Source organism: Cyprinus carpio, chromosome A17 (assembly GCF_018340385.1).
Source record: "Cyprinus carpio isolate SPL01 chromosome A17, ASM1834038v1, whole genome shotgun sequence".
NCBI classification, from domain to species: Eukaryota; Metazoa; Chordata; class Actinopteri; order Cypriniformes; family Cyprinidae; genus Cyprinus; species Cyprinus carpio.
In genome coordinates this window covers 19,978,595-20,003,276 of record NC_056588.1, presented here as the reverse complement: position 1 = coordinate 20,003,276, position 24,682 = coordinate 19,978,595, and the positions used below count along the sequence as shown (strand labels likewise).

The 24,682-nt window shown below is 36.2% G+C and overlaps 1 protein-coding gene across 1 annotated transcript in view; it reads right to left on the bottom strand.

Moving 5' to 3' along the window:
* LOC109069912 (echinoderm microtubule-associated protein-like 5) overlaps positions 1 to 24,682 on the bottom strand; it is a 72,973-nt gene that overhangs the window by 3,268 nt on the left and 45,023 nt on the right. Inside the window, exons 17-43 of the mRNA XM_042774355.1 lie at positions 24,014 to 24,107; positions 23,223 to 23,323; positions 22,467 to 22,660; positions 22,268 to 22,379; positions 22,011 to 22,138; positions 19,127 to 19,268; positions 16,510 to 16,662; positions 16,156 to 16,287; positions 14,167 to 14,255; positions 13,542 to 13,718; positions 12,491 to 12,692; positions 12,247 to 12,373; positions 9,282 to 9,296; positions 6,744 to 6,752; positions 6,402 to 6,480; positions 5,984 to 6,113; positions 5,779 to 5,877; positions 5,282 to 5,302; positions 4,986 to 5,159; positions 4,704 to 4,912; positions 3,516 to 3,673; positions 3,281 to 3,395; positions 2,291 to 2,479; positions 2,038 to 2,210; positions 1,392 to 1,554; positions 482 to 585; positions 30 to 183 (exon numbers count right to left, since the gene is read on the bottom strand). Of these exons, the coding sequence (XP_042630289.1) occupies positions 30 to 183; positions 482 to 585; positions 1,392 to 1,554; positions 2,038 to 2,210; positions 2,291 to 2,479; positions 3,281 to 3,395; positions 3,516 to 3,673; positions 4,704 to 4,912; positions 4,986 to 5,159; positions 5,282 to 5,302; positions 5,779 to 5,877; positions 5,984 to 6,113; positions 6,402 to 6,480; positions 6,744 to 6,752; positions 9,282 to 9,296; positions 12,247 to 12,373; positions 12,491 to 12,692; positions 13,542 to 13,718; positions 14,167 to 14,255; positions 16,156 to 16,287; positions 16,510 to 16,662; positions 19,127 to 19,268; positions 22,011 to 22,138; positions 22,268 to 22,379; positions 22,467 to 22,660; positions 23,223 to 23,323; positions 24,014 to 24,107 (3,443 nt within the window). The remainder of the gene's footprint in view (positions 1 to 29; positions 184 to 481; positions 586 to 1,391; positions 1,555 to 2,037; positions 2,211 to 2,290; positions 2,480 to 3,280; positions 3,396 to 3,515; positions 3,674 to 4,703; positions 4,913 to 4,985; positions 5,160 to 5,281; positions 5,303 to 5,778; positions 5,878 to 5,983; positions 6,114 to 6,401; positions 6,481 to 6,743; positions 6,753 to 9,281; positions 9,297 to 12,246; positions 12,374 to 12,490; positions 12,693 to 13,541; positions 13,719 to 14,166; positions 14,256 to 16,155; positions 16,288 to 16,509; positions 16,663 to 19,126; positions 19,269 to 22,010; positions 22,139 to 22,267; positions 22,380 to 22,466; positions 22,661 to 23,222; positions 23,324 to 24,013; positions 24,108 to 24,682) is intronic.

Genomic DNA, 24,682 nt, shown 5'->3' with positions numbered 1-24,682 from the left:
TTATTTCAGGAAAAATGGGGTATACTTACAAATTTCTCTGGACATGGAAAGTCGAACAGCTTTACCATTCCAAAGTCATCGCCTGTGACGATGTTGAGGCCGGAGTGAGACACACACGCGCAGGTTACATCTGCCTTATCTGTGTTCCTGGACCAGATCCCCACCACCTCATCCCCGAGGACACTACAGACACCCAAACAATTCAACACTGCAGTACTACAGTAGCCATTGTGAACTATCACTTTATTGATTTCATTTTTATTCTATGGGATACCAGCAGTGCTGGAACCACCAACTGTTACCCAGAAGGTCTATAGTAAAAGTACACCAGCCAGCAAAACAAGAGTAAATTGCTGAAATTACAGACAGGATTTGATTCTTCTGAGGACCAGAGTTAGTTGAAAACAATAGGTAATTTGCCATTTCAATTTGGTCTGAATGAGAATACACAAATACACAAAAATGTGCCGCAGTCCGTTACCTTGTCCATGTGGCCCAGGTTATTCTGTCTATCACTGCTTGCTCAGAGACTTGCTTCCCAGAAGGCACCTCATATACTACACGTTTATAAGCACCAGTAGACAACTGCAGAGAGCAAAACATGCAGACAGATTAATGGTCACATGACATGCAAGTAAACTAAATCAAATATCTGTAATATAAAAACAAAGGTATATTTTCATTAAGTGTTTAATCTTGATTTTTTAATTATTTTAAAATCCTTTTATTACAGTTAAGTGTGCAAGCCTTTCTTTTTAAGCGTTCAAATCAACCTAATAATGCCCCTTAGCTGTTCTTAATTCACTGTAAACCATGGTTTCTTGTGGTATATTGCTTTAATAAACACCTGTCAGTACATTCAGCAGTACATTTGAACCATATTTCAAAGATGACAGAAGTAATTATGAAATTATATATAAAAATGTACTTCAAGGAACACCATGGGTGCAGCCGTTGGTTTTAGTACACGACGTAACTACAGAAGAGTCAAGTTTTAAATAAGAAAAATATCGAAACTCTGGTAATTTTTGAGTGAGATGCTAAAGGTCTAATCAGATTCAATGATCTATGCTAAGCTAAGCTAAAGGTGCTACCGCCAGACCCGGAGATCAGCTGAATGGATTCGAAAACTGTAAAACTCAACTGTTTAACTCTAGGGGAGTGGGAAAATGAGCCTATTTTCAAAAATAGTGGAGTGTTCCTTTAAGTCCTACATACGTTGGTTCAAAAAGCCCTCAACTAATTGCATTTAATATAAATGTACATTTTATTTTTATTCTAATTTCAAGTATATAATTGCTGTAAGCACTCTTCTTTTCACAAGCTCAGTTCAGGCAGTCAACATTATTTTGCTCACATTCTCTCCACACAAACAGCCCAACATGCTGTACCTGCACATAGCAGCTGTCAGCAGAAAAATCCATCTGCATGACAAAGCTAGGGATGTCCCTGCAGCAGTTGATGCGGTTGAGCTGCGGCCCTAATGTCAGGTCGTAAAAATCTACTGCATTCTCACTGGAACCCACAGCCAGGTAGCGCGAGTCTGGACTGAACCTGAGGAAAAGAGACTTTAGTTGTTGCAACAGACTTAATGTCAGAATGAAACAGCATGCAGAAACTATAATGAAACTTTTTTCTGGCTGAAACAGAAATGCATTTAGTATTTCATAATTGCAACTTTATTGCATATTTTTTTTAATTGCCTGTATTTTTTTTGGAAACATGACTGTACCCTCTAAAATAAAATTAAAATAAAATAAAATAAAAATGGTTAGGGTTGGGGTTAGTTTAATAAAATAATAAAATAAAATAATAACAGTTTAAGTTTAAGTTTAAGTTAAAAATAAAATAAAATAAAATAAATTTAAATTAAATAAATTAAATTAAATTAAATTAAATTAAATTAAATTAAATTAAATTAAATTAAATTAAATTAAATTAAATTAAATTAAATTAAATTAAATTAAATTATAGTGAATAGTGAATATGCTGACCTATTATGAATATGTTTATAAAATTAATTAGCGTCAGTCTCACCTGATATCTTGTATGGCAGAGCGCTGATCTCTCTTCTTCCCCCAGATCTTGAGTGAGGTAACAAGGAGGATGATGAACTCTCCATTCTTCATGCCGATGGCCACCATGTCGCCCTCTGGGCTATAGCTGACCGCACGTGCAGGATGACCGAGGTTTACTTTATTCAGCATCTTCTGTTTTCCCATACAAGAGAGCGTTTGAATCAATTGGTATCTCAGAAGAAATCACTGTGCACAGGCATTATATAATTTACCCTCTCTGAAATATCCCAGAGGCGTACAGTGCCGTCCTCAGCAGCAGACAGGAAGACGTCTCGGGTGGGGTGAGCTCCCAGTCCCCAGATAGGACCGTCCATGTGGCCGTTCACCAGAATATTACACACTGCATTCTTCTCACCGACCTCAATGATCTCAGCATTCCGAGTGCCTACGAGAATCTTCCCCTAAACAAGCAAGAGAAAGGACACAGGGAGTTTGTTCTTACTGGCTTTAGAAATATCATTTTATTTATTTTGTGTCCTTTCTTACCACAAATCTATCCATCTATCTACACTAACATTCAAAAGTTTGGAGTCTTGAAGGTTTTTGAAAGAAGTCTTGAAGTCTCTTATACTGAACGAGGCTGCATTTATTTGATCAAAACTACAGTAAAAACAGTAACATTATGGAAAATTATTACAATTTAAAATCATTTTTCTAATTTAATAAATGTAAAAATGTAATTTATTGCCGTTACTCCAGTGTAACATGAAGAAATCATTCTAATATGCTAATCGGGTGCTCAAGGAACGTTTCTTATATTATTATCAATAAAGAAAACAGTTTAGCTTTTTAATAATTTGTGTAAATGTGACCCCAAACTTTTATTTATTTATTAGATATAAAAAAAAATACTGTAGGTGAGTTGTGATGTAACGCACACACACAAAAAGAGAGCGAGAGAGAGAGAGAGAGAAATAATAATAATAATAATAATAATATAAAAATCATTATCATCAAAACATATTTAAAAAGCCTGTTGGGGACAAAACAGAACACCATCAACCCACACAAGGCATAACCCATGGGACTAAATCTTTTAAAAACACAGTATTAATAAATAAATAAATAACAGGGCCCACGTTTCTACTGAGGAATGCTCATTAATTTGAGAAAAATAACATATGCTAAACTTCTTAATGTCCTCCCAGAGGTCCAGCATTTCCCATCCTCTTTAAAGTACTGATTCTGTGGCAGTGCTGTACCTTGCCCCTGCAGACAGAGCGCACACAGTCTATGATCTGGCCCGTCTCCAGCCTGAAGGCTCTGCATCGCTTCAACTCCTGATCCCACAGTTTCAGCGCACCACCCTCCTTAGACCTGCAGAGGGCAGCCCACACAAATCCTCTCATTTACTACAGCACCTTTTGAGAACGTTCATGCAGATTCAGAGAAAAAAATATTTCAGTGACAGGTATTTGGAAAAGTCAAGCCACTTACGGTCGTTCTTTGCCCCCCGTCACAATGAGCCCGTCGCGTAATGTGGTGTACATGGTGAACACAGGTCCAGTGTGAGCCTTAGCCACGATTCTCACTAGAAGGTGTTCCTTCCACACACACACATCTCCACTAATGGTACCTGTAAATGTCAAGTTATTCTGAAAAGAAAACAAACCTGCACTAATCTAGTGACCTCTAAGAGATAAACAGCACAAACATGGCAAAGCACAGCATTTTACATCCTTTCAGTGATACTTTTACTCTGAATCTTTAAAAAAAGTGATTTTTTTTTTTGTTAAAATCATATACAACTTTTTTAATTAATTTTTGACGTCATATCTTGTCCATTTAAGCTTTGACACACAAGTGCACAAACAAATGCACAAATGTACATGTATGCTTGCATGTATACATAAAAATCTACTCACACATTCATTTAAAGGGATAGTTCAAAATAAAAACGCTGCCTTGTGAAACAGAAATAGTTATTTTGCAACTCTCAAATTTCATTCTTTTTTTGTGTAAATTAAAACATGGGATACACAACCGTTCAAAAGTTTGGGAACATAATTTTTTTTTTAAGAAATTAATACTTTCATTATTATTCAGCAAGGATACATTAAATTGATCAAAATTAAAAGTAGAAAGATATAAAAAAAGTATACATATCATAATTCTATACACATACACACACACACACATATATATAAAATACATATTTGAAATAAATGCTGTTCTTTTGAACTTTCTATGTATCAAAGAACACTAAAAAAATACAGTTTCTAGAAAAATGCACAAATGCTTTTAACATCAGCAAATTAGATTTGTGTGAAGTAATAGCTGCTAAAAATCTTTGCCATCACATTTCAAAACTGCAATATTTCAAAATATTACTGGTTTACTGTATTTTTGATCAAACAAATGCAGCCTTGGTGAGCAAAAGAGAATTTTTTTAAAAACCCCAGACTTTTGAACGGTACTCTATATAGAGCTTATTTTAGAATTTGACAAAATCCATTCCGATTTGCTTTCATTTTACGGAAAAGAGCCACTTCAACATTCTGCAAAATCTCTTTTTGTATGAAGATTTTTGATTTTAGGGTGAACTATGCCTTAACTTCTCCATCTCTAACAACAATTAGGCTACAAGGCGAGCTGAACATCATGTAGAAATGAAAGAATACTTACAGCTCCAAATGCCACTGAGAGCATGGTCTGCATACGGGCATCCTCAATGGAGCTGAGCACTCCTTTCTTACTGAGCAGGGCCCTGCCGGCCAGCGTCCAGAACCGCACGTGTTTTATCCCCACTGACACAAACTGAGTGTCCGAATCAGGCCGGAACTCAGCCACAAAGATCCTCTGGGTGTGACCGGCCCGACTTGCTACTTTGGCACCTTTGAAAAGAATTTCAGATCCCAAACCTGATATAAAAGCAGGTGTGTGGGTGTGTGATGACCTGTAGCCTACCTTCCTGCCACTTCCAGATGGTGAGGGTGTGCTGGGGGTCGAGACCCACAGAAAGCAGCAGTTTGCCGGTGGCACTGAAGCTTACAGAACAAACGCCTCTAGAATGATGGCAGCGCAGCACAGAGAGGGTCTGTTTATTCATGGCTTCCCACACATGGATAGACGGAGATGTGGCTGAAAATACAAAAACTGTTGCTTAGATTTGTAAAGTGATATAGCTGTATATTCTAAAGCAAAATTCTTAAGTTTGCCAGTGATTCAATACTCAAGTGTCAGTGCGAGACAATGTCTCTTACCTGACATATCACCAGCATCACCTAAGTGAACAAAAACAGCAGTTAAACATAATAGGAACAATACTTAAAATTTCATCATTTTAAAAACCACCGGTGCATATATAAATGCATGTTGTAGTGCCAAACTGTCCAATTACTCAAAAATGTTTTTTTTTTTTTTTTTTTAATTAAGAACAAATGTGTCAAGCAACATGTGCAAATGGCAATAAATCACAGCAAAGCACAGGCACAACCATCTCATACATATTTCCTTTCAGTTTCAGACATCCAGATTTGCCAAAATACAGAATCAGACTGTGATCGAAAATCTAACTCTATTTCATTGTGATCCTTTTTCTCATCAAATTCTTCCAAGACTTATGGTATCCATGTTCATTTTAGAACTCTAACTGTATGTCATTGTCTCATTTGTTGAATTTTAGGAGAAACATCTGGGACAAGTTCATACCTGGGCAATCAAAGTGAAAAGAAAAGGGTGAATGTTTTCACAAACATACCTACTTGGCCAGTTGCCACTACGTTGGGGAACTTTGGGTGCTGATTAACAGTCAGGCACAGAATGTCATCACTGTGTTCCAAATAGAAACTCTGACAGGCTGAAGGAAAAAAACAGAAAAAAATCATAATGATGCTCAACATCTAATCTGCGCTTGCATTAAACATGCATTACATATGGCAGGCACCTATGAGTTTTCTCCCCACCTGTTGTTAAGTTTAAGACGACCCCTACTGAGGCAGTGTGGTAAATGATGTCCGCCCCCTCATTAAGGTAATGCACATTGTTACGGCAGTCGTTGCCTCGGTAACCAAACACCAGTTCGAGCACCAGGTCCTGCAGACAGAGTCAAAGAGGGGTGTCTGAAGTCATATCCATGACAACAGCAGAGAGTATCTGGCTCTCAGGATTTGAAAGGATATGCACAGAGAAACCGTGCTGCAGTTCAATCAAGAGAGGCTAGAAAGATCATCTAACCAATGAGGACAGGATAGGACACAGGGACGGATAAGGACAGGACAGGACAGAAAATGAAAGAAAAGAACGGATGATGCATGTTTGTTTTGATTACACATAGCTTTAAAAATTAACATATATTCATATTCTGATTTGCCCATCACTCACCTCAATGGGTCTCTTTTTCTTGCCCACATTGTTGGTCTGCAGTTTCTCTGGCATTGGTGGTGCCCTGCTCACTGGGGGTCTGCGCCCAAAGACAAAAAACACAGCCACTTAATCAGTCTTACAGCAGTAATGAGGTCAGGCAGTGACCAGGTGGAAAGGACACCAGACATCTGGGATGATTCTGTTTCACTTCAGGTTTTCGCTGTAACATGTAATCAAATACAAAGTTACTGAGTCTAATTTGTGATGTACAGTAAACGTTTAGATGAAACCTTTGTAAAACTGCAAATTAAAAACAATTAAAAAATCAGGTATAATGAGGTGTGATCGGTCTAGTCTTACCTTGAGCCCCTTTAAAAGCAGCATTAATAGAGAGAGAAAACATTAGAAGTGTGTCAGTTGAGCAGTTCCCTCGAGTGCTCCAGAAATCAAAGAAGCACAACACAGGGACACCGCACAACAAAATACAACAAAATTGAATAAATGTTGTCCATGTTCACTTGACAGCATGTGTCAAAACACAAAATGGCCAAGCTCAGTCAATTGATTTTCTTTACTCTTAGAGAAATAGTTCACCCAAAGTTCTTACTCGCTGCCATGTTATTTCAACTTTCTTTCTTGCTTATAACACAAAAGGTGAAGCTCTGAAGAATGTCTTGGCCACTCTCTTCAATATAATAAAAAGTGGAGGTGGACTTCGGCTGCCAAGCTCCAAAATCACAAAAAGCAACATGTCTGCTATATTCTGTGTCTTCTAAATCTGTACGATTAAGTTGCTATTCATAACTCTCCATGACACATTCATGTGAGTTCTTGAGAGGAAAAGTGTGTTAAACTGTAAACAGTATGAACTTGTAGTGTGTTTCAAATCTAAGATGTAGAGCTGTAGAGCAATTGCTTAATCGCATCCAAAATCAAAGTTTGTGTTTACAAAATATATGTGTGTGTGTACTGTGTATATTTATATGTATAATATATAAATATACACACATACATTTATATATTTAAGAAATATATGTAGTATATATTTATATATAATAATAATAATAATAATAATAATAATAATAATATACACAGTACACACATATTATGTAAACAACATTTTATTTTGGATGTGATTAATTGATTTGACAGTACTACTTACAAGTATATTTTTTAAACTGTACTTGCAGATCATATAATATTAATGAAAATAATAGGCCAATTAAGTGTAGCCTACTTAAAGCATGCTTTCATGACTGTTTCTTAATATACTTAAGTACACTTTTAAAAGTACACTTTGAAATAGTAAAATAAAAAGCTTTACTTTTGCATGCACAACCGATGATACATAATATCAATATCAATATCAATGTGTATAATAATAATAATAATAATAATAATAATATGTTTTATTTATATAATGCCTTTCAAATACCCAAGGACACTTTACATAAGGTAAATAACAGACAGTATACAACATATGAACAGCCAAGCAGCAGACAGAGGTGAAAATAATATGCAATATAGAAGATAAGTTACAAAACAAGCATAGAACAGAAAATTAAGGCAAGCAATCAATTGAACATTGTAAATAAGTGAGCTTTGAGAGCAGTTTTGAAGGTCTGGAGTGAAGAGATAACACAGAGATCTTGTGGTAGTTTATTCCAGAGCTTGGCAGCGGAAATGCAGAAAGCCCTACTACCCACACAAGATAGCCAGAATTTGGGTACTGCAAGCAAATTTTCCGAGCTCGATCTCAAAGTACGGGCAGGTACATAGGGGAGAATTAAGAGCTGCATGGTATGCATGTAATAACCTGCACGGTTAAGAGCTGTATGGTCATGTAAATGCATTAAACCCTTTTCCTTTGTCAGTATAAGGTCATACATTGCTTAAAAATAAACCAATCAACAGCTAGATTTTTGCCCATTACCCTGATTTTGCCCTCCAAGTAAACAACTTAACCTGTGTTCTGTCAGCTTTTTGATGTGTGCATGTGTAATATGTGACAGAACAGCATCATTTACAACAGATTTAAGCCCATCCAGCTATAGCGAGTGAAAGGCTGACATTTTGGAATATTCTGTGTTTTTTTAATGCTTTATTTAACATCCACTGGGGAATAACCAGTTTTGCTTTTTTAATAGTCTTGTAAACATATTTACTTACATGCCAGGTTATTGATTTGCATGTAAACCAGTAAATCAGGTTATTTCAATAAACACGAATCGGACTGCCCTTTTAACAACAAGAGTAAATAATATATAGTTTGGCTTTAGAAACTTTGTAATGTAGTGCATGACTTTTTTTTCTGAAAGTTGAAAGCTTCAGTACACATTTATTGTCACTGTATGAAAAAGAGTGAATCCATCCATCAATCCATCCATTTTCCAAACTACCTGTCCTATGTAGGGTCACAGGGATACTGGAACCTAAGTGACCAACTACATTACTTAAACTGTCTCCTTGTGTTCATTGGAAGAAAGTAAGGTTTGAAACAGAATGCGGGTGAAAGATGGCAGAATTTCTGTTTTTGGGTGAACTAATTCTTGAATCGTCTTCAGAGGGAATGCAGGGAGCAAAGCATGAGCGAAGTTCCCAGCAGCCAAAGAAGCAGCATTTTTTCATTAAATAATTAGCAGTAGAGAGGAATTATAAAGTTACTTCAAAACAATGTCAAAAAATCTGCCAGCAAACCACTTAACATGATGTAATTTAAGAATGAAATTACCTGCTTTTAAAGCATCTGGAGTTTAAAATAAGAGCAAAACTTGGCGGCAGGTGGTTTTATGAATATGATGGCTGTTGCCGTGCGGTATAGCAAACATCCAACGAGCAGGAGGGGAGGCGGCACATGAAACTTTTCTGAATAAATGACACTTTCATTGATCTTCTTACCTGACTACGCCCTGCCTTCACATGGTGAGAGAGAGGAGAGGAGTGCAGAGACAGACAGAGGAGTGAGGAAAATTGGAAAAGACAGACATGAGGGTAGCATGTCACTTAAAGCCCAAGTGTTCCATGAATTCACATTTATTGGTTTCAATGTTTTTAACTATTGTTCAACTAACTATTGCATTAGTTAAAATTGTTAATAAATCTTTTCAATACAACTTAAGCTCAATTTTGTTCGAAAAAAAAAATTATATGCATTCACATTGGAAATCTATGGGCAAGATAATCATGTGAAGCATTTTTATGTGATGCATTAATTTTGATTCAATTCAGTACAAAATCGTGTGTTATTTAAACTCTCAAACAGTCTGAATGAGTGGTTCTTAACTTTTTTGACTTCTAGACCCTTTTTAAGCTGATATGCACTGCTGGTATGTTGTAATTAAAGTAAATAAACACAAAAATATGAAGTCAGTTTAATGTTACATATTTTTATTTGTAGTGTTTCTTTAGCATTTTAATTAAGATTATGTTAGTATAACCAAATTTAAATCATTTTCAGACTTATTGGGGCCTCCTGCCATGGTCCCTGCCTTCAGTGACACTAGTGTTGATGAATGAATGGATGAACTTTTGATAAGCAAGGTCTCTGTTCTCATGTTAGCCTTTTTAGGACCAGATTTACTAAACAAGGCAAATTAGAGCAAGAGCTCAAATCCATAAAAGCACTGACGGCAGTGGAAAGTTCTGCAGGTGATCTACTGATAATGCTCAAATTAAAGAATGCAGATGCAATATCTCATATCCATAATGACCAAAATAATCTATCAAGAGCCAATCAAATTAGCATAAGGATATGTTCGGATAATGTCTTCCTCTGGCATTGCAAATAAATTAATATGAGTGGAAAGACATCTCTCCCTTCTGCCACGCGCTGTAATGAGGTCCCCTTAGGCAGGACTCGAACCTGGGTCAATGCTGTTCTAAGAGTGGTGTGTTCTCCACTGAACTAACTCCCAGACAACAGAACTCAAGGGCAGGAGAGTAAAGAGCCAGGAGGCTTGAGTCTTCCAAAAAAATGAAATAATCTTTACTTGAGAAACCAAGGTTACAAAGTACAAATAAACTAGGATAGCAGAGCTTCCACAAAACAGAGGAATATAAATAGACACAAGGGTCAAAAAGGTACAATAGGGCACAAATTTAACTTGAGATCTGGTGACTGGAGTACATGGGCTCAAGACTGAACATAATGGCTGGGAACAAGCAGACTTATAAAGGGCAAGATACAGGTGAAGGGAATCAGGGCTAATGAGGAGAGTACTGAGCAGGAATAGATACAATGGGCTCTGTGCACAAGCGTGGTGATGAACTTCCGCTGTCGCCAAGAAGTCGGGATATCAGTTTTTGGTTTACTTTCACATCGCCCAAAATGGCAAGATTTACTAGATGTCTCAAAAATCTGCCAAAATTAAGCAGGGGACCAGGCATCAGTGATACAATGGACATCGCTGATGCTTATTTTAGGCAGATCTTGGAGACATCTAGTAAATATTGACATTTTGGGCGATGTGAAAGTAAACCAAAAACTGATATGCTGACTTCTGCCGACAGCAGAAGTTCATCATTACGATTGTGAACAGAGCCCATAACGCCAACTGCAGGAGTGGAGAGCACCGAGCTTGGGGTTAAAGTGCCATCTGGAGGCCTGGAGGGAGCATGATCTAGAGGCTTGAGGAGAGCGCCCACTGCAGATTAGGAGGGGAACAGCAGCACAGAGATAAGATCTTTACACACGCTCTCTGTTTTCAGCAACAATTGCAGACATGTCATGCACAAATTGGGTTAAGACATGCTGTTTTTGGGTAGTAAATAATTTTTTATTTCATTTTTTAACTCCAAAAGAGGGTTTGCACTGGCACAAGCTGTTAGTAAATCTGGCCCGTAATTTATGAACCTTGTGGCCATACCTTTGAAACAGGATGCATTACAATTACAGGGAAATGCCTTCGCCCATAGACCTCAATTGTAAGTGCTTTATTGTAAATGCAATATTCAATAAGCATATCAAAATTATTTTAAATAGTAAAAAAGGTAAGATAAGATAAACTCATATTTAATCAGGAACATTCCTGTGAAAGTCGGTTTGATATTCCAGTTTGAAAAGACAAACAGAAAAAGAAGACAGTAAATAGTTTGGCTTAAGAGTGTGCCACCAACATGAACTTATTCAAAATGGCATATTAGTGGTAGAGTGGTGGTGAATTTAAAATACAAAAGTTCAGAGAAGCAATCAAGTGGAAAACTAAGAGGATTCAGTATATTTGCTTAAAAACACTATCAGGGATGCACTGACATCAAACATCTAGCCAATGTCCAATATTAAAGTATGCACTAGTTTGTACTAGTAAAAAATAAAGAAAATGATTAAATATATAATACATAAAAATTTAAAAAGATACTATAAATAACATTAGAAAAAATAATAAAACAAAAGTAAAATTTAAATGTTATTACAAACTAGAAACTGAAAGTATGAAAGAAAGATTTTCCTTTTAACATTATCTTAGGATTATTCAATTAAATGATTAATGTTATTAATTTTTTGCGAGTGCTAGATGGATAAATGTAATTTAAATGTAAAAATGGGAAAAATACCATGCATAAATATCCAGTACTGACCAATACCGATAAATTTAATCACTAACATCAGCTGATAACTAATATGGTTTAAATACATATACTGCATCCCTGAAATATATTAAATATATCTATAAATTCTTATTTGAACCCTGTTAGATTCCTTAAGCTGCCAAAGAAAGATTAAGTAATGAAAAAAAAGAGAAGCAAGCTGTGTTGCATCCGCAGTTTTCCCATAATTCTGTAACTACTGTCACATTATACTGCAGAACTGTACACAGGGTTGCTATAAACATCGACGCCACACTGGGTGTGATTCCTAACTTACCTTTCATCTACCGACGGCTCCTTCTGTTGTAAGTGGGGTTTGACCCCCGTCATGGGGCGCACGTTTGTGGATAAGGCCTTGATTACATAGATGATCTCATTCTCCCGAGTTACATCACTGTCATACCCTACACAGATAGAGAGACGTACAGCATTTAAATGAACATTTTATCATATGATGGATGGCTACCCTCTTTAAATCCAGATGACAGTAATAACTGTTCTTTATGAATGATCTTTTTCACCTCCATCATCTTCACTCTCAATATCTGACTCCTCGCTGTCACACTGTCTGGCCTCTCGGCAGCCCTCGGTCTCATGGCTCCAGATCATCAGACAGGTGTCAAAGCCACCGACCGACGCCAGCAAAGAGTCGTCATGTGACCAGCGCACATTAGTCACATGGGTACTGTGGGCCATGTACCGCTTAAACTTTGCATATTTTCCCTATTGAGATCATGAAAATGTTAACATGTATGAAGGTAAACGATCATTTAAAATATCTAAAATGAGAGCCACCTACACCCAAAAAAGACTAAACATATGTCAATTATATAAAGTAAATTTGTATATAGATTTTAATTAAAAAAAAAAAAATCATGATTTCTGATTTAAACATGTTTTGTTCAGATTGTCTAAAAGCAACTAATTCTCCCCATTAAAAAATAAATAAATAAATAAATAAAATAAAAAAGTATCCATACTCAGTTGGCCAAAAATAAATCTTAAAAAAAAACAAAAAATACCATGTTGTTGTGCAGAACACATACTGGCAAGCTTTACTGAGTGCAGAAGATATTGTGGGTTTTATTCATTTTCTGGTGTTTTTAGTAAATAACTAAATACAATGTGTATTTTAAAAACAGATTTATTCATAGAAAGTAAACTAAATTAAACATTGAGTAACAAAATGTTTTTATTTTTGTACTAAGTGAAAATTCTACTTTTACTAATATTAAATCAAAATGTGAGGTTTCTCACTAATTTAAGAAAAACTAATATATTTGTCTGACAAATAATTTTCCAAATTATCAAAGTTCATAGTTCAAAGTATAATTTTTGTTCAGTGTATGTATCTAAAAATCAAACTGTTCCAAAATGAAAATAAATAAATAAATACATACATACATTAAATATATATAATCTTCTTTTGTGTTTCACAACTTAAAAAAATAAATTCATACTTTTTTGAATAACATGAGTCTGAGTACATGATGACAAATTTTCACTTTTGGGTCAACTATTCCGTAGTATGGGTGAAGATAATAATTAATGATTAAATAATATTTTCTTAACCTTGACTGGATATTTGAAGAGCTTGACATATCCAAGGTCATCCCCAGTAGATAGCAACTTCCTGTCACTGCTAAGACATGCGGAAGTAACTTCAGTAACTTCACTGACCACAGGCCAGATTCCCTCACAGGAACTTCCAAGCACACATGTCCATGTGCTCCAGTCGATCTTGTCCACCTGAGGAAGGAAAAGATATTTACATCAAAAGGCAGATTAATTTAATTAATATAAACACCAAGTTTTCCGCTAATTAGAACAAAATATAGAGTTTGTTTTAAAGCTGTATGTTGTGAAGAATAACTGGAATTGAGCAACACTTTTAATGAAAATGAATTGGCAGGATTCATTTCCATATTAAAATCCAACTCAATCCAATGGGCACTGTGGCCAAATGCCTCCTACAGAAGCTATACACTTAGCTAAAGGCTTCCAGCTCTTACTAAATCTTAAATTATTAAGGTAAGCGTTCACTGTCTGTCCCATCATATCGGTGGCCTTAAACACGGCCTAATTCCCTGCCTCCAAATTTAGAGACAAGCTAATGAAAAATGGGCCATGTTCTTGCCCTTAAGAGTGCCCTTCCCCCTCCCAGGGTGACACACGGTGAGATGTTCAAGATCCATACCTCTGTAGCAGGAATGGTTTGCTTCTTTCCACGAGGGGCCTCAAAAAATAGCTGCTCCTTTGCTGATGTGTTGACCTGCAAAAGCTTCCCTAACACAAGAAAACAGAGGAGAGATGCGGTGACAAGGCTTCATTCAATTCAGGTGTGCCTCGCTGTAAAAATGACAACTGTCCCTCAGTGGTGGCATAATTTCCACCACACCAAACAACTGTGCACCTAATAAAGATCGGTGTACTTTACCAAGGCAACAATAGTGTTAGAAGAGCTTGAGATGAAATATGACATGTAATATGTGAGGAAAACAAAAAAAATGAAGCTAAGTATCATTCGTAAGCATAATTTCCAATTAAGCTATAATATTGTCAGTATGAAAATGTTATCTAATGGGGAGTTTATTTTATTTACTGTATTCTCTGATATATATTATTTTATTTTATAATCACTTATAAAATACAACTTGGAATGAAATGTGTTGGTGTGGTTCAAGGCAACTTATAGAATCCTAATCAATCTTCAATCTTGCCTTCACAAAACCACAGCAGAGGGAGAGCGGGGTGATTTGAGCCTTTGGGGAAGTTGAGCCACCCTTTGTTTCTAGGCAACATTAAGCAAAATTTGTGATGTGACCACAAATATATTAAGATTTATCCATTTTACTCATCCTGTGATGAAGAGAGGCCCATGGGATAACTGGTAACTATATTTAAGTAAAAAAAAAAACTTTGCTGTCCAAAGTGTTTTTTTTAAGTTCAAGGTCTCATGCGTCTTGTGTCTGAACAATTACAGACAAATCTGAAAAAATATCACATGTGTTCGTGCTTTAAGAAGTTACTGTATAATATGAGGCTATATTGTTAGCATGATATTGGCTCTAAACTGGAGGATGATACAAGGTTGTTAAAATGGTAGGAGTGGGGTAATTTGAGCCAGTGGCTCATCCCTTTTATGATTATAAAGTATTATTTTACTGTAATTCTCGATTACTCTTCATTCATTTTAGACCAAGCATTTTTGATTTTGTTCTTTGTTTTGAACTTGACTTTGTTCTGAAACTGTGTACATTTTAAATAGGCCTTGTTTATGAAAACTGCCCACTGAAGTTTTTATTAAATTGTATTTCCCTGCAACATTTATAAGTGCGATGTTGAGTATTACAGTAGCACAGTTCTGTAACGTCAATTGCATTTTTTTTTAATTCTTCAATTTGAATTTTATTTTGTTCTGAAATTTTTACATAATGAAAAAATGTCTTTAAAATTGTGTATTTTATCTTTCAATAAAAGTTTTAAGAAGTCATCCATCCATCCATTCCATTATCCAAATCTCTTTGTCCTTATTAGTGCAGCAGGGAGCTGGAGCCTAAACCAGTGTCTTGAGCCACAGGAAGGGAAACACACTGGATGAATGGCCAGTCCATCACAAGGCTCTCACAAGTAATTTTTATTGAATTGCATGAAGTTTAAAATTTCGTTTTACTTCAACATAATCAATGGCACAGTTTAAGGCCATGTGGCTCATCTTACCCTCTCCCTAGCCTCAATTTACCCCTCACTGGGCCAAGAGACTTTTTTGGGGGGGAAAGCCATATTCTGAAAGCAGTTTGTTTTAGATTTAAAGTGATCATTCCCAAGGATGCCCCACATCCTGTAATGTATGTACATATTGGACCCATTACTGTCATGTTCTCAATTTAAACACACTGTAAATAAACTGGCTCAACTCACCCTGCTCTCTCCTAATCAGAAGAACACAGATCATAAAAACTCACAAGAGATGTCTTCACTTTAACTAGTCTCCTCACTGCATAAGTGCATGAAGGTAAATTCACCCTAACTTGCATCAGACAGAATGCATACCTATCACTCATGTTGCCTGAAATCCCCAACTCTCACTGAAGATGAGTGACTTCTGGTCGCTTTGTGGCTGTAAAATGCTGTCAGTGTGAACGTCCCCCTGAAATACAGTATTTGTGTCTTGTTTCTGTCTCACCTCTCTTGTCCCAGTCCAGATGGGTGATGTAGTTCATGGAGCCTTTGCACACACCAACCCTCTTGCTGCTCATCACGTTGTAAATATCCACAAAGCTGTCACCTGATGCCACAGCCAAATACTTGCCTGTTACTGGAATAAACATCGTTTTTTCAGTTTTGAGCCTTACCACAACCCAGCCATCACATTCTTATTAATATGTTAATATATTCCTGCAAGAATCTGTTAATTACATTAGCATATGTGAAGGTACAGAAATAGTTCATACTATCATACTGAATAATTCAGATGCTATATTCTTGTTGTCAGAACTCTAGGCATTTCCATTGAACTGCTATTAGAGTGTTAACTAACCAGGAGAGAAGCGGATTTCTGAAATGATGTCTTTGCGATGATGAAATGACACCAGGTCTTCTAGAGTGTCAGCGTTGACGATGAGGAAGCTGCCATCGTTGAGACCCACAGCTAGAGCTTTCCCATCTGGAGAGAAGCAGCAACATCGCCCACCTGCACAAAGTGAGATCTGTTAAAGGCCATGTCACGTCAAGCACTCTGCTGTTAAAAATCTATCATGACAGCTGAACAGATTGATTCTCTTTAGAGCTACATATGAATGCAGAAAGATGTACAGGTAGTAAGTGGAGGGTTAGTTTAAATATCACCCATTATTTATTCACCGTCATTTTGGTCCAAACCGGTAAGACTTTTGTTCTTCCATGAAATGTAAAAAAGGAGAAGTTTAGCAGAATGTTCACGCTGCTCTCTTCCATACAATGAAAGTAGGTTTTCAACAAAGTAAAATAAGCTGTCTCAAGGCCTTGCATTTTTTTCCTATTCCACTGCCCAGATCTCATGTTTTTTAAGCAAAAAAACATGCTCTGTGTGAAAGGCCCCAAAGGTAACAAGCAACTGTCAATGCCAAAAAAAAAAAATACATAAAATGCTGCATAAAAGTTATGTCTGTACCATATTGGTTATCTGCTGATGTTAGAGATTTTGGTAAGACTTTCTATGAAGCCTGTATTCATAAAACATTCTAAGAGTATTCTTTAGGCATTATAATGAATGCATATTGTATTATATAAAAAAAAAAAAAATATATATATATATATATATATATATATATATATATATATATATAATATATGTTGTATCATCTCATGAGTAGTCATCACAACAGTTTTAATGCATTATAATATTTACTTATTTGTGGTTAGTGAGATTTTTATTTATTGGTATCAGTTTACAGGATATTAAATTTTGCATGCTCCTATTTTTACATGTATACATCTTTGCCATCATCTTAATGTTAGTCTTTAAAGGCAATTCAATAATTTAATAACACTATTAAATATAATTTAAAATGTACCTACTGTACATTAGAATGCTGTGATGCCTTAATTTATGTGTAGCATCTAAAATGAATGATTTTTGTTAGTGTTTTAATCTTCATGTATTTTGACCAAATAGCAGTATAGTATTTTAATCAACCATAACATAAAAGTAATATTGGCCATAATATAAAATTAAAGGGATAGATCACCCACTTCATTATTTACTTACCCTAATATTACTGTAAAATCTGTATGATTGCAATGTGGCATGTTTGAATATGCAGAAATGCAAATGAGAAATGAGAACTACACTGGAGTGGAAGCGTTTCAGTAAATATCTGTTCTTCACAAAAAGTTGAATGGTGTACTTTCATGAAGCTTCTGAAAAATCACACAGGTCTGGAACAACATGAGAATGAGTAAGTGACAGAATTTCAATTTTGGGGTGAAAGCTCTTAAACCAATCACACAGTCCTTTAATCATTGTCAAGTAAGTTATCATTGTTAATTACCCAAGTAAATATACAAAGACCCAGTGTACTCTTAGGAAAATATTCATAATATAATTTAATTATGGTTGATGAAGAGACGATAGCTCATCTTAAGGATTTGGTCTATCAAGCATTATTTGATTAAATCGCTGGTCTACTGACAATCCTATGTATGAGCAGCAGTCGTTCCTCTACAAAAATGTACTGCAACCATCCCCTTTAGAGATTCTGCCCTCAGGCAATCAATTGCATGCTGAGTGTTCTTCACTTAAGGTATATTTTTCAGTGCAAATTGAGTTTCTGAAGCATAACGGGGTCAAGCATTGTGTAGGCTAAGCTTGGAATACAAATGACAAAAAGAGCACATAGATAAGGAGCTATTTATAATCAAACAGAGGGGTGTTTTGTAGGCAGTAATGCATGTGTGCTTTGAATTTATGAAGCTAGTGAAGAACTATAGTTGGTCATATAGTTCCTTCTCCTTGTTACATCATAGTGGTTACCCTTAGTGTGAAATGTTATGAAATTATGTAAAACAGGGTTTAAATTGATTCACAAAAACATTAATTTAATTTACTATTCCAATCCTTGTGAAGAGAAAGCGTGCTTAATTGTAATAAACATGCATTTGTTGTCTAAGCTTCTAGCATCCCTAAGCTTTACTTCTACTCATATTACAATATTTAGCAATCACATTAATTTTAATGTGTCCTTGTTGCACTACTATAGTAATAACAGTAAATTATGCATAATTACAAGTAACTAAGACTACACAAAATTCAGTAAAGCTTTATTTTAAGGTGTCCTTGTTACACATGTTACATGTACTTACTATTATATTAACAATTAATTATGCCAAACCCAAATCCTAACCCTAACCATATAATAGGTACATGTAGTTAATTAATACTACTCAGTACTTACATGTATAATTACACTGTAACAAGGACACCTTGAAATAAAGTGTAACACAAAATTCCAAAACTTAAAAGTACAAGCTGTTAATAATATTGTTCAGTACTTGGGTAATAACACTGCAACAAGGAATCATTCAAATAAAGTGTTTCGCAATATTTTATTAAGGCCTGTGTACACATGGACAAGGCTGCAGATTTGAATCTGAGTAATGAGCAAGCATTTGCTTACCTTTCTTGAGTTTGCGCACGGCGAGCATGCAGTGGCTGGGGGAAAGATCCCATATGCGCAGGGTCTTATCGTCACTCACAGTGGCACACAGTGGCAGATGCGGGTGAGTGGCAAGACCCCAGACCTCACCCTCCATGTGACCCTAAATACAGTCCACACACACACACTATTTAATATATGCTAACACATTAACATAACTGTCATTTCAGCACAAACACATAATTTCTTATCCTCATGCAGATAAGATCACACTTTTACTGCCTGAGAAATTTTTCTTAAAAGAGTACATCTGCATTTTTCTAGTGAGCATGGCGGCAGTAATTTTTCAAATGATGGAGAAGACCATTATAACTGGGCATCTATCCAGAGACATGGTGTTAAAGAGCTGAGTCTGGAACACAGTGGTGGAGTGATGCTGTATAGTCCCAGTATGTTAAATCATAATAGTCTACAATATCCTCCTTAATTTCTTTGCAGCTATACCTGATTTGCTTTTTTTTGTTTTTGTGATTCAGATGTTAAAATAATCCACATGCAAATAAATAATACTGTCAGACAATTAATGCACAATTAATCTTTTAGAGAATTTCCCCTCAGTTTATATAAACTATAAACTGATGCACCCAAAGGATCCATAAAAGGTTTTCCGGAAAAGCATTTCAGAGTGCAATAACTGTGAATTCAGTCAAGCTCAAATGTTTTCTATCAGCAAGTAGGACCTATACAAATCTATATTTGACTAAGTGCATTTACTTGCTTAATGTAGTTTTGTTGTTGTTTTTGTTTTTGTTCATTTCTACATCCTAATAATTGCTTGACAAAATAACAAGCTCACAAAAGCAATGGAGGGTTTGCACCAACTGATATATACTCTAACATTTAGTAGGTAACTAATGACTTCAATTACAAGCACCAACCTGTAATTAATTACTGTGCCTGACTCTAAAACACAAGCCAAAAAGACACATTTAATCAGTGCCCAAAAACAAGCTATTCGCTGTACAGCTGAAAACTAAACCATAGCCGTATAGAGAGTAGAAACGTTGGAAAATTACTATTTTTGTCCAGTCTGCAGTTACTGCCATTTACCATTTATTACATAACAACAGCCTTGGACCATTTTGTTTGTCTCTGAAGTGGAACTGGAGCAATTTAGTTCCAGTGATGATGGCAAAACTATGTATTTTGCATAATTTTGTATTCAAACAGCCAGAACACCTATCACAGTATGCATATATTACAATTAGTACAATAATTGCTTTAATCTAAATTTTAAATAAAACATTCTAACAATGAAAGTGAAAGGGAGATATTAATTTAATTTAATTGGATTTAAAATGTAAATAAATTCTCTGTTTCTTAAAAAGTATGGCCAACGTTTTTAAAGACAGAAACAGACGGCATACTCAAGACTAAAATTTCTAAAAGTCTGTTCTAAACAGCTGAAGAACATTAAATGGTTCAAACTAAATTAAACAGAAAGACAGGTTTGCCCATTCAAAACACTAAGTGAAAACCATAAAACTAAATATTATGAAAAGATGTCTTGAAACCACTGTAACAAAGTTTATAATGTATGCATCAATCTTCTAAAGAAGGTTTCAATAGAGTTATATTTTCTCTTCCAAAGATCATTATGCCTCAGATTTAAAGACCTACTGTGTTGTGACTTCAATAGATGAACTGTTATGGGGATTTAAATGGTGGTGTAATGCATATTACCAGCTCACTGTCACAGTGAACAGAAGCAGGTGTTGTCAGACATATCAAAGATGCTTTTTTGAAAATGACAAATAAAAAAGCCTTCATGCAAAGTATGTGCAGACATTAATCATGCATTATAAAACAGTTCCAGTCCTTGTCTGTTGATTGGCTGAGCCATGTTCAAAGTTGTTGTAAAATACTCTTTCAACACACACCTGTGACCTATAAGCACTAGTATTACTGTGTCACTGCATCTGTTTCTTGCTGCTTCTGTGTGGTGCATGCCAACTATTCTGCTCATCATTGTTGAAAAACTCCACTCTGCATTCTGCCTAATAACTCCCTTCAGCCGCTCTAAAATCACAGTATACCATGGCTTCTTGGGGCTTATTGCTTTAATTTATGCACGTGGCTTATTCATGAGAATCTAATTTAATTGAGGGAAGGCCACATGAACTCCTAATTTTCAATAATTTAGTTCATTGGGAAAAACACAGAACTAATCTTTAAACAATCCTACCTTGTATGTAGTACTGGATTTGAATAATGTAACAGTGTCAAGTGACAAATAAACAAATGAAAACATGACAAATTAAAGCATTATGTGTTTTAAAATCCGCTCAAAATAGCAAACATGTTTGATCTCCTCCGACTGGATGGAATCATAGCCTTACGCTAAAAGTGACCATCATACACTACGTGATTTTCTATGAAATCTGTTAACTTAAATCTGCAGTGTGGTCTGACTTTCGGCAGCTAGCTCTAGCAACACATAACAAAGCACTCAACACCATAATGGCGAGATTTGGATGAGACACCATGAAAATCAATTTTATTTGAAATGAAGCAATCAAAAACATCACATCATTCTTAAACTGTAATTAAGTCTATCACTGTATTCAAGTTTTTAATTATCTGCACATGATTGCATGTAATTCACATGCAATTTATAATTTACAACTCGTCCTAAACTAATTTCTGCATTCATGTAGGTTCATGTCCAGGGATGCAAAGTTTATGTAACATGACAGGCAGCTTGAGGGTAAGACCTGTTTAATGATTTAACCGAATATAAACCCTTCAGCCCTTGTCTTATTTCTCAGAGTGTTTTTTTTTTCTTCCAAAGTGTTCATGTTTCATGGCTTGTTGAGCAAATCTGACAGCTGAACCTGTGCTTTACCTGAACCAGAAGAGTTATGGGCCCATTTTTGTCCACCTCCAGAATCTCTCCGTTCTTTGTTCCTACAAGAATATGCCCATGACCCAAAGATATGGCACGAATGGAGGGGTTGTCCTCTAAAAGCAAACCTGCAGGAAGGGACGTGTTATAAATAAACACTCATCCATGACCTCGGCTTTCTATTTAACAAACACACCGAATGTTTTTAGAGAATGCATGCAGGTATTTGCATATATACTTGCAAGGGATGTCCTCACCTTTGGACCCTGGGGCCAGCACCGCTCGTTTTATGGCATACGTCTTAAGGCATCTCTCAAATGTGTCGTCCCACAAAGCCACTATTCCATCCTTTCCACCAGTCACAAAACCTAGCAACAATACATCACATTATATTTCTGAAATATTTAAAGGCATAGTAACTCCATGCTGTTTCCTATTTGAAGCTAAATCTGATACCTTCTCCAGGGTGTGCATGCTAAACACCGGCCCATCATGAGCTTTGACGGTTTTCACCAGGAACATATCTCTCCAGATGCAGATGTCTCCCGCGCAGGTTCCTGAGAACACCATTTCTTCCGTCCAGCCATACACTGCACACATCATGGTTTCAGTTTTTCCCATGCTGCCCTTCTTCCCAATCAGTCCACCACCTGGAAACAGCAAAGGTTTGTGAGGTGGTCTCTGGCAGTAGAAGTGTACAGTTATTCACATACTCCACAAGAGGTTCACAAGATGTCCACATGAATCCGGATAAATTTCCTGTTCACATGGATCTGTAAAGACGACTTAAAATGCTTTATTATGCATGCCAGGCCAGTAGTTGGCGATGTAATGCAAACACGTAATAACATCGTCTTTTCCACAAATTTGTGTTTTTGTAGTTTACACGGAGACAATAACAGTATAGTTTTCAAAAACATGCACTTTGAAGCCCATTTTCAAAAGTTTGCATTTTCAGGCCAAAAAATGTTGTTGTCATGTAAACAAATGGTCAAAAATACATAAAAAGTTTTAGGTTTTTAGGCGAAAATGGTGTTGTGTAAATGCCCCCCTAGGACCATACATGGAATGCCGATTTTGAGTGCGACTTGTGTCATTATGCATGAGTAACTTTTGGAAAATGCTTAAAAACTCTGTGGACCGAGAGCGTTTGTAATTTTCAAATATCAGATGCATGTGGACCAGAGCCCATAGTCTTAGCCATAGTCTTACCTGCTCTATGCCAAAACTTCATGTGTTTCACTCCAGCGGTTATCAGTTTGTCTGGCATGTACGGGTTGATTTTAATGACAAATATTTTGTCTTTACTTCCCTTGAAATGAAAAACAGAGACATGTACATTGTTACATGTATTTGGGTTTCTTTTTCTGACACCAAAAAGGTTGACCTGAACAGCCTTCAATCTTTTTTAAGAGTTTAAAGATAGGCACTGTAGGCCTGTAATTGACTTGTCTGCTGTGCTGTTTCCACTGTCTGAGTGCCGGTGGTGAATTTAGCAGCGCAGGGGACAGTGGCAGTCTGCGGTTTTGCATTAGGCCCGATGTGGAGCGGGCAGAGCACTGAGCAGTGACTGCACTGTCAGGCCCTATTTACTTCCACCCGCACAAGCATCCTCTCTACCAGAGAAAGCCCCAGGGAGGAGTCAAATAAAACTCAGAACAAAAAAAGATTAAAATATTTTTATCAGAGTAAAGGGCTGTAGTTTTAGACTATAAGAAGAGGTATACACTCTTCGAAACCTTGCTATATTACAGCAATAAACCATGAGAGGATATACATTTAAGTGTTTTTATCAGAGTAAAGGGCTGTAGTTGGAAATGTGTAAGTCATCAATATTTTTTATCCTTTTTTTTCTGTAAGATAATTACTGTGACTTTCACCATAAATTAAAGTACCACATAACTTTCACAAAACAAAAAACAGTACAGTACCACATAATTTGCCCTAAGCTAACAATCATGGACTACAACTTTGAAGAAGCAAAATGGGTCTTATTCACTCACCGGATGGAGGAGAGCTTCTCTCCTTTCCTCCATTCCCAAAGGACGATGGTATGATTGTCGTCCAGACCCACCGAAGCCAGCCTCTTCCCATCCGCTGCAGAGACAGACATACGGCTCTGATTACACTCAACATCAGCCAAATAATGCCATTTATATCATATAATGACTTTATACAATCTCCACCCTACTAACAATAAAACAAGACGTCTCAAGTAATACAATGTGACAGGTAACAAAGGCATCGCTCCAGTGGAAATTACAGTTGGATCATTTATGTTTAGGCCGGTGGCATTGACAGATTGTAGGAGGCTCTGCTGTTTTGCTTTGTCAAGAGAAGCTCTTCTACACACCTTTGATTTTAAACCAGAAATATGTCTAGTTTACAGAGAGCATTTCAGCAATTTCAGAATTATCCACACCACTATAAACAAATCAATTAATTCATTACTGGTTTGACATGTTAGCCACATGGTCTCCTAAATGGGTATAAATGGGTCATTATTGGCAAGAATGAGCTGCAAATTGTGTAACTAATAGAAATGTACAGTGATGGGCAGTAGCGTCGCTACAAGTAGTGACGCTAGTAGTTTAACTACATTTCTTAGTAGCGTGGTGCTAGCGTCGCTGCTTTCTTAATCAAATAGCTTTTCAGTAGCTAAGCTCTTTTTC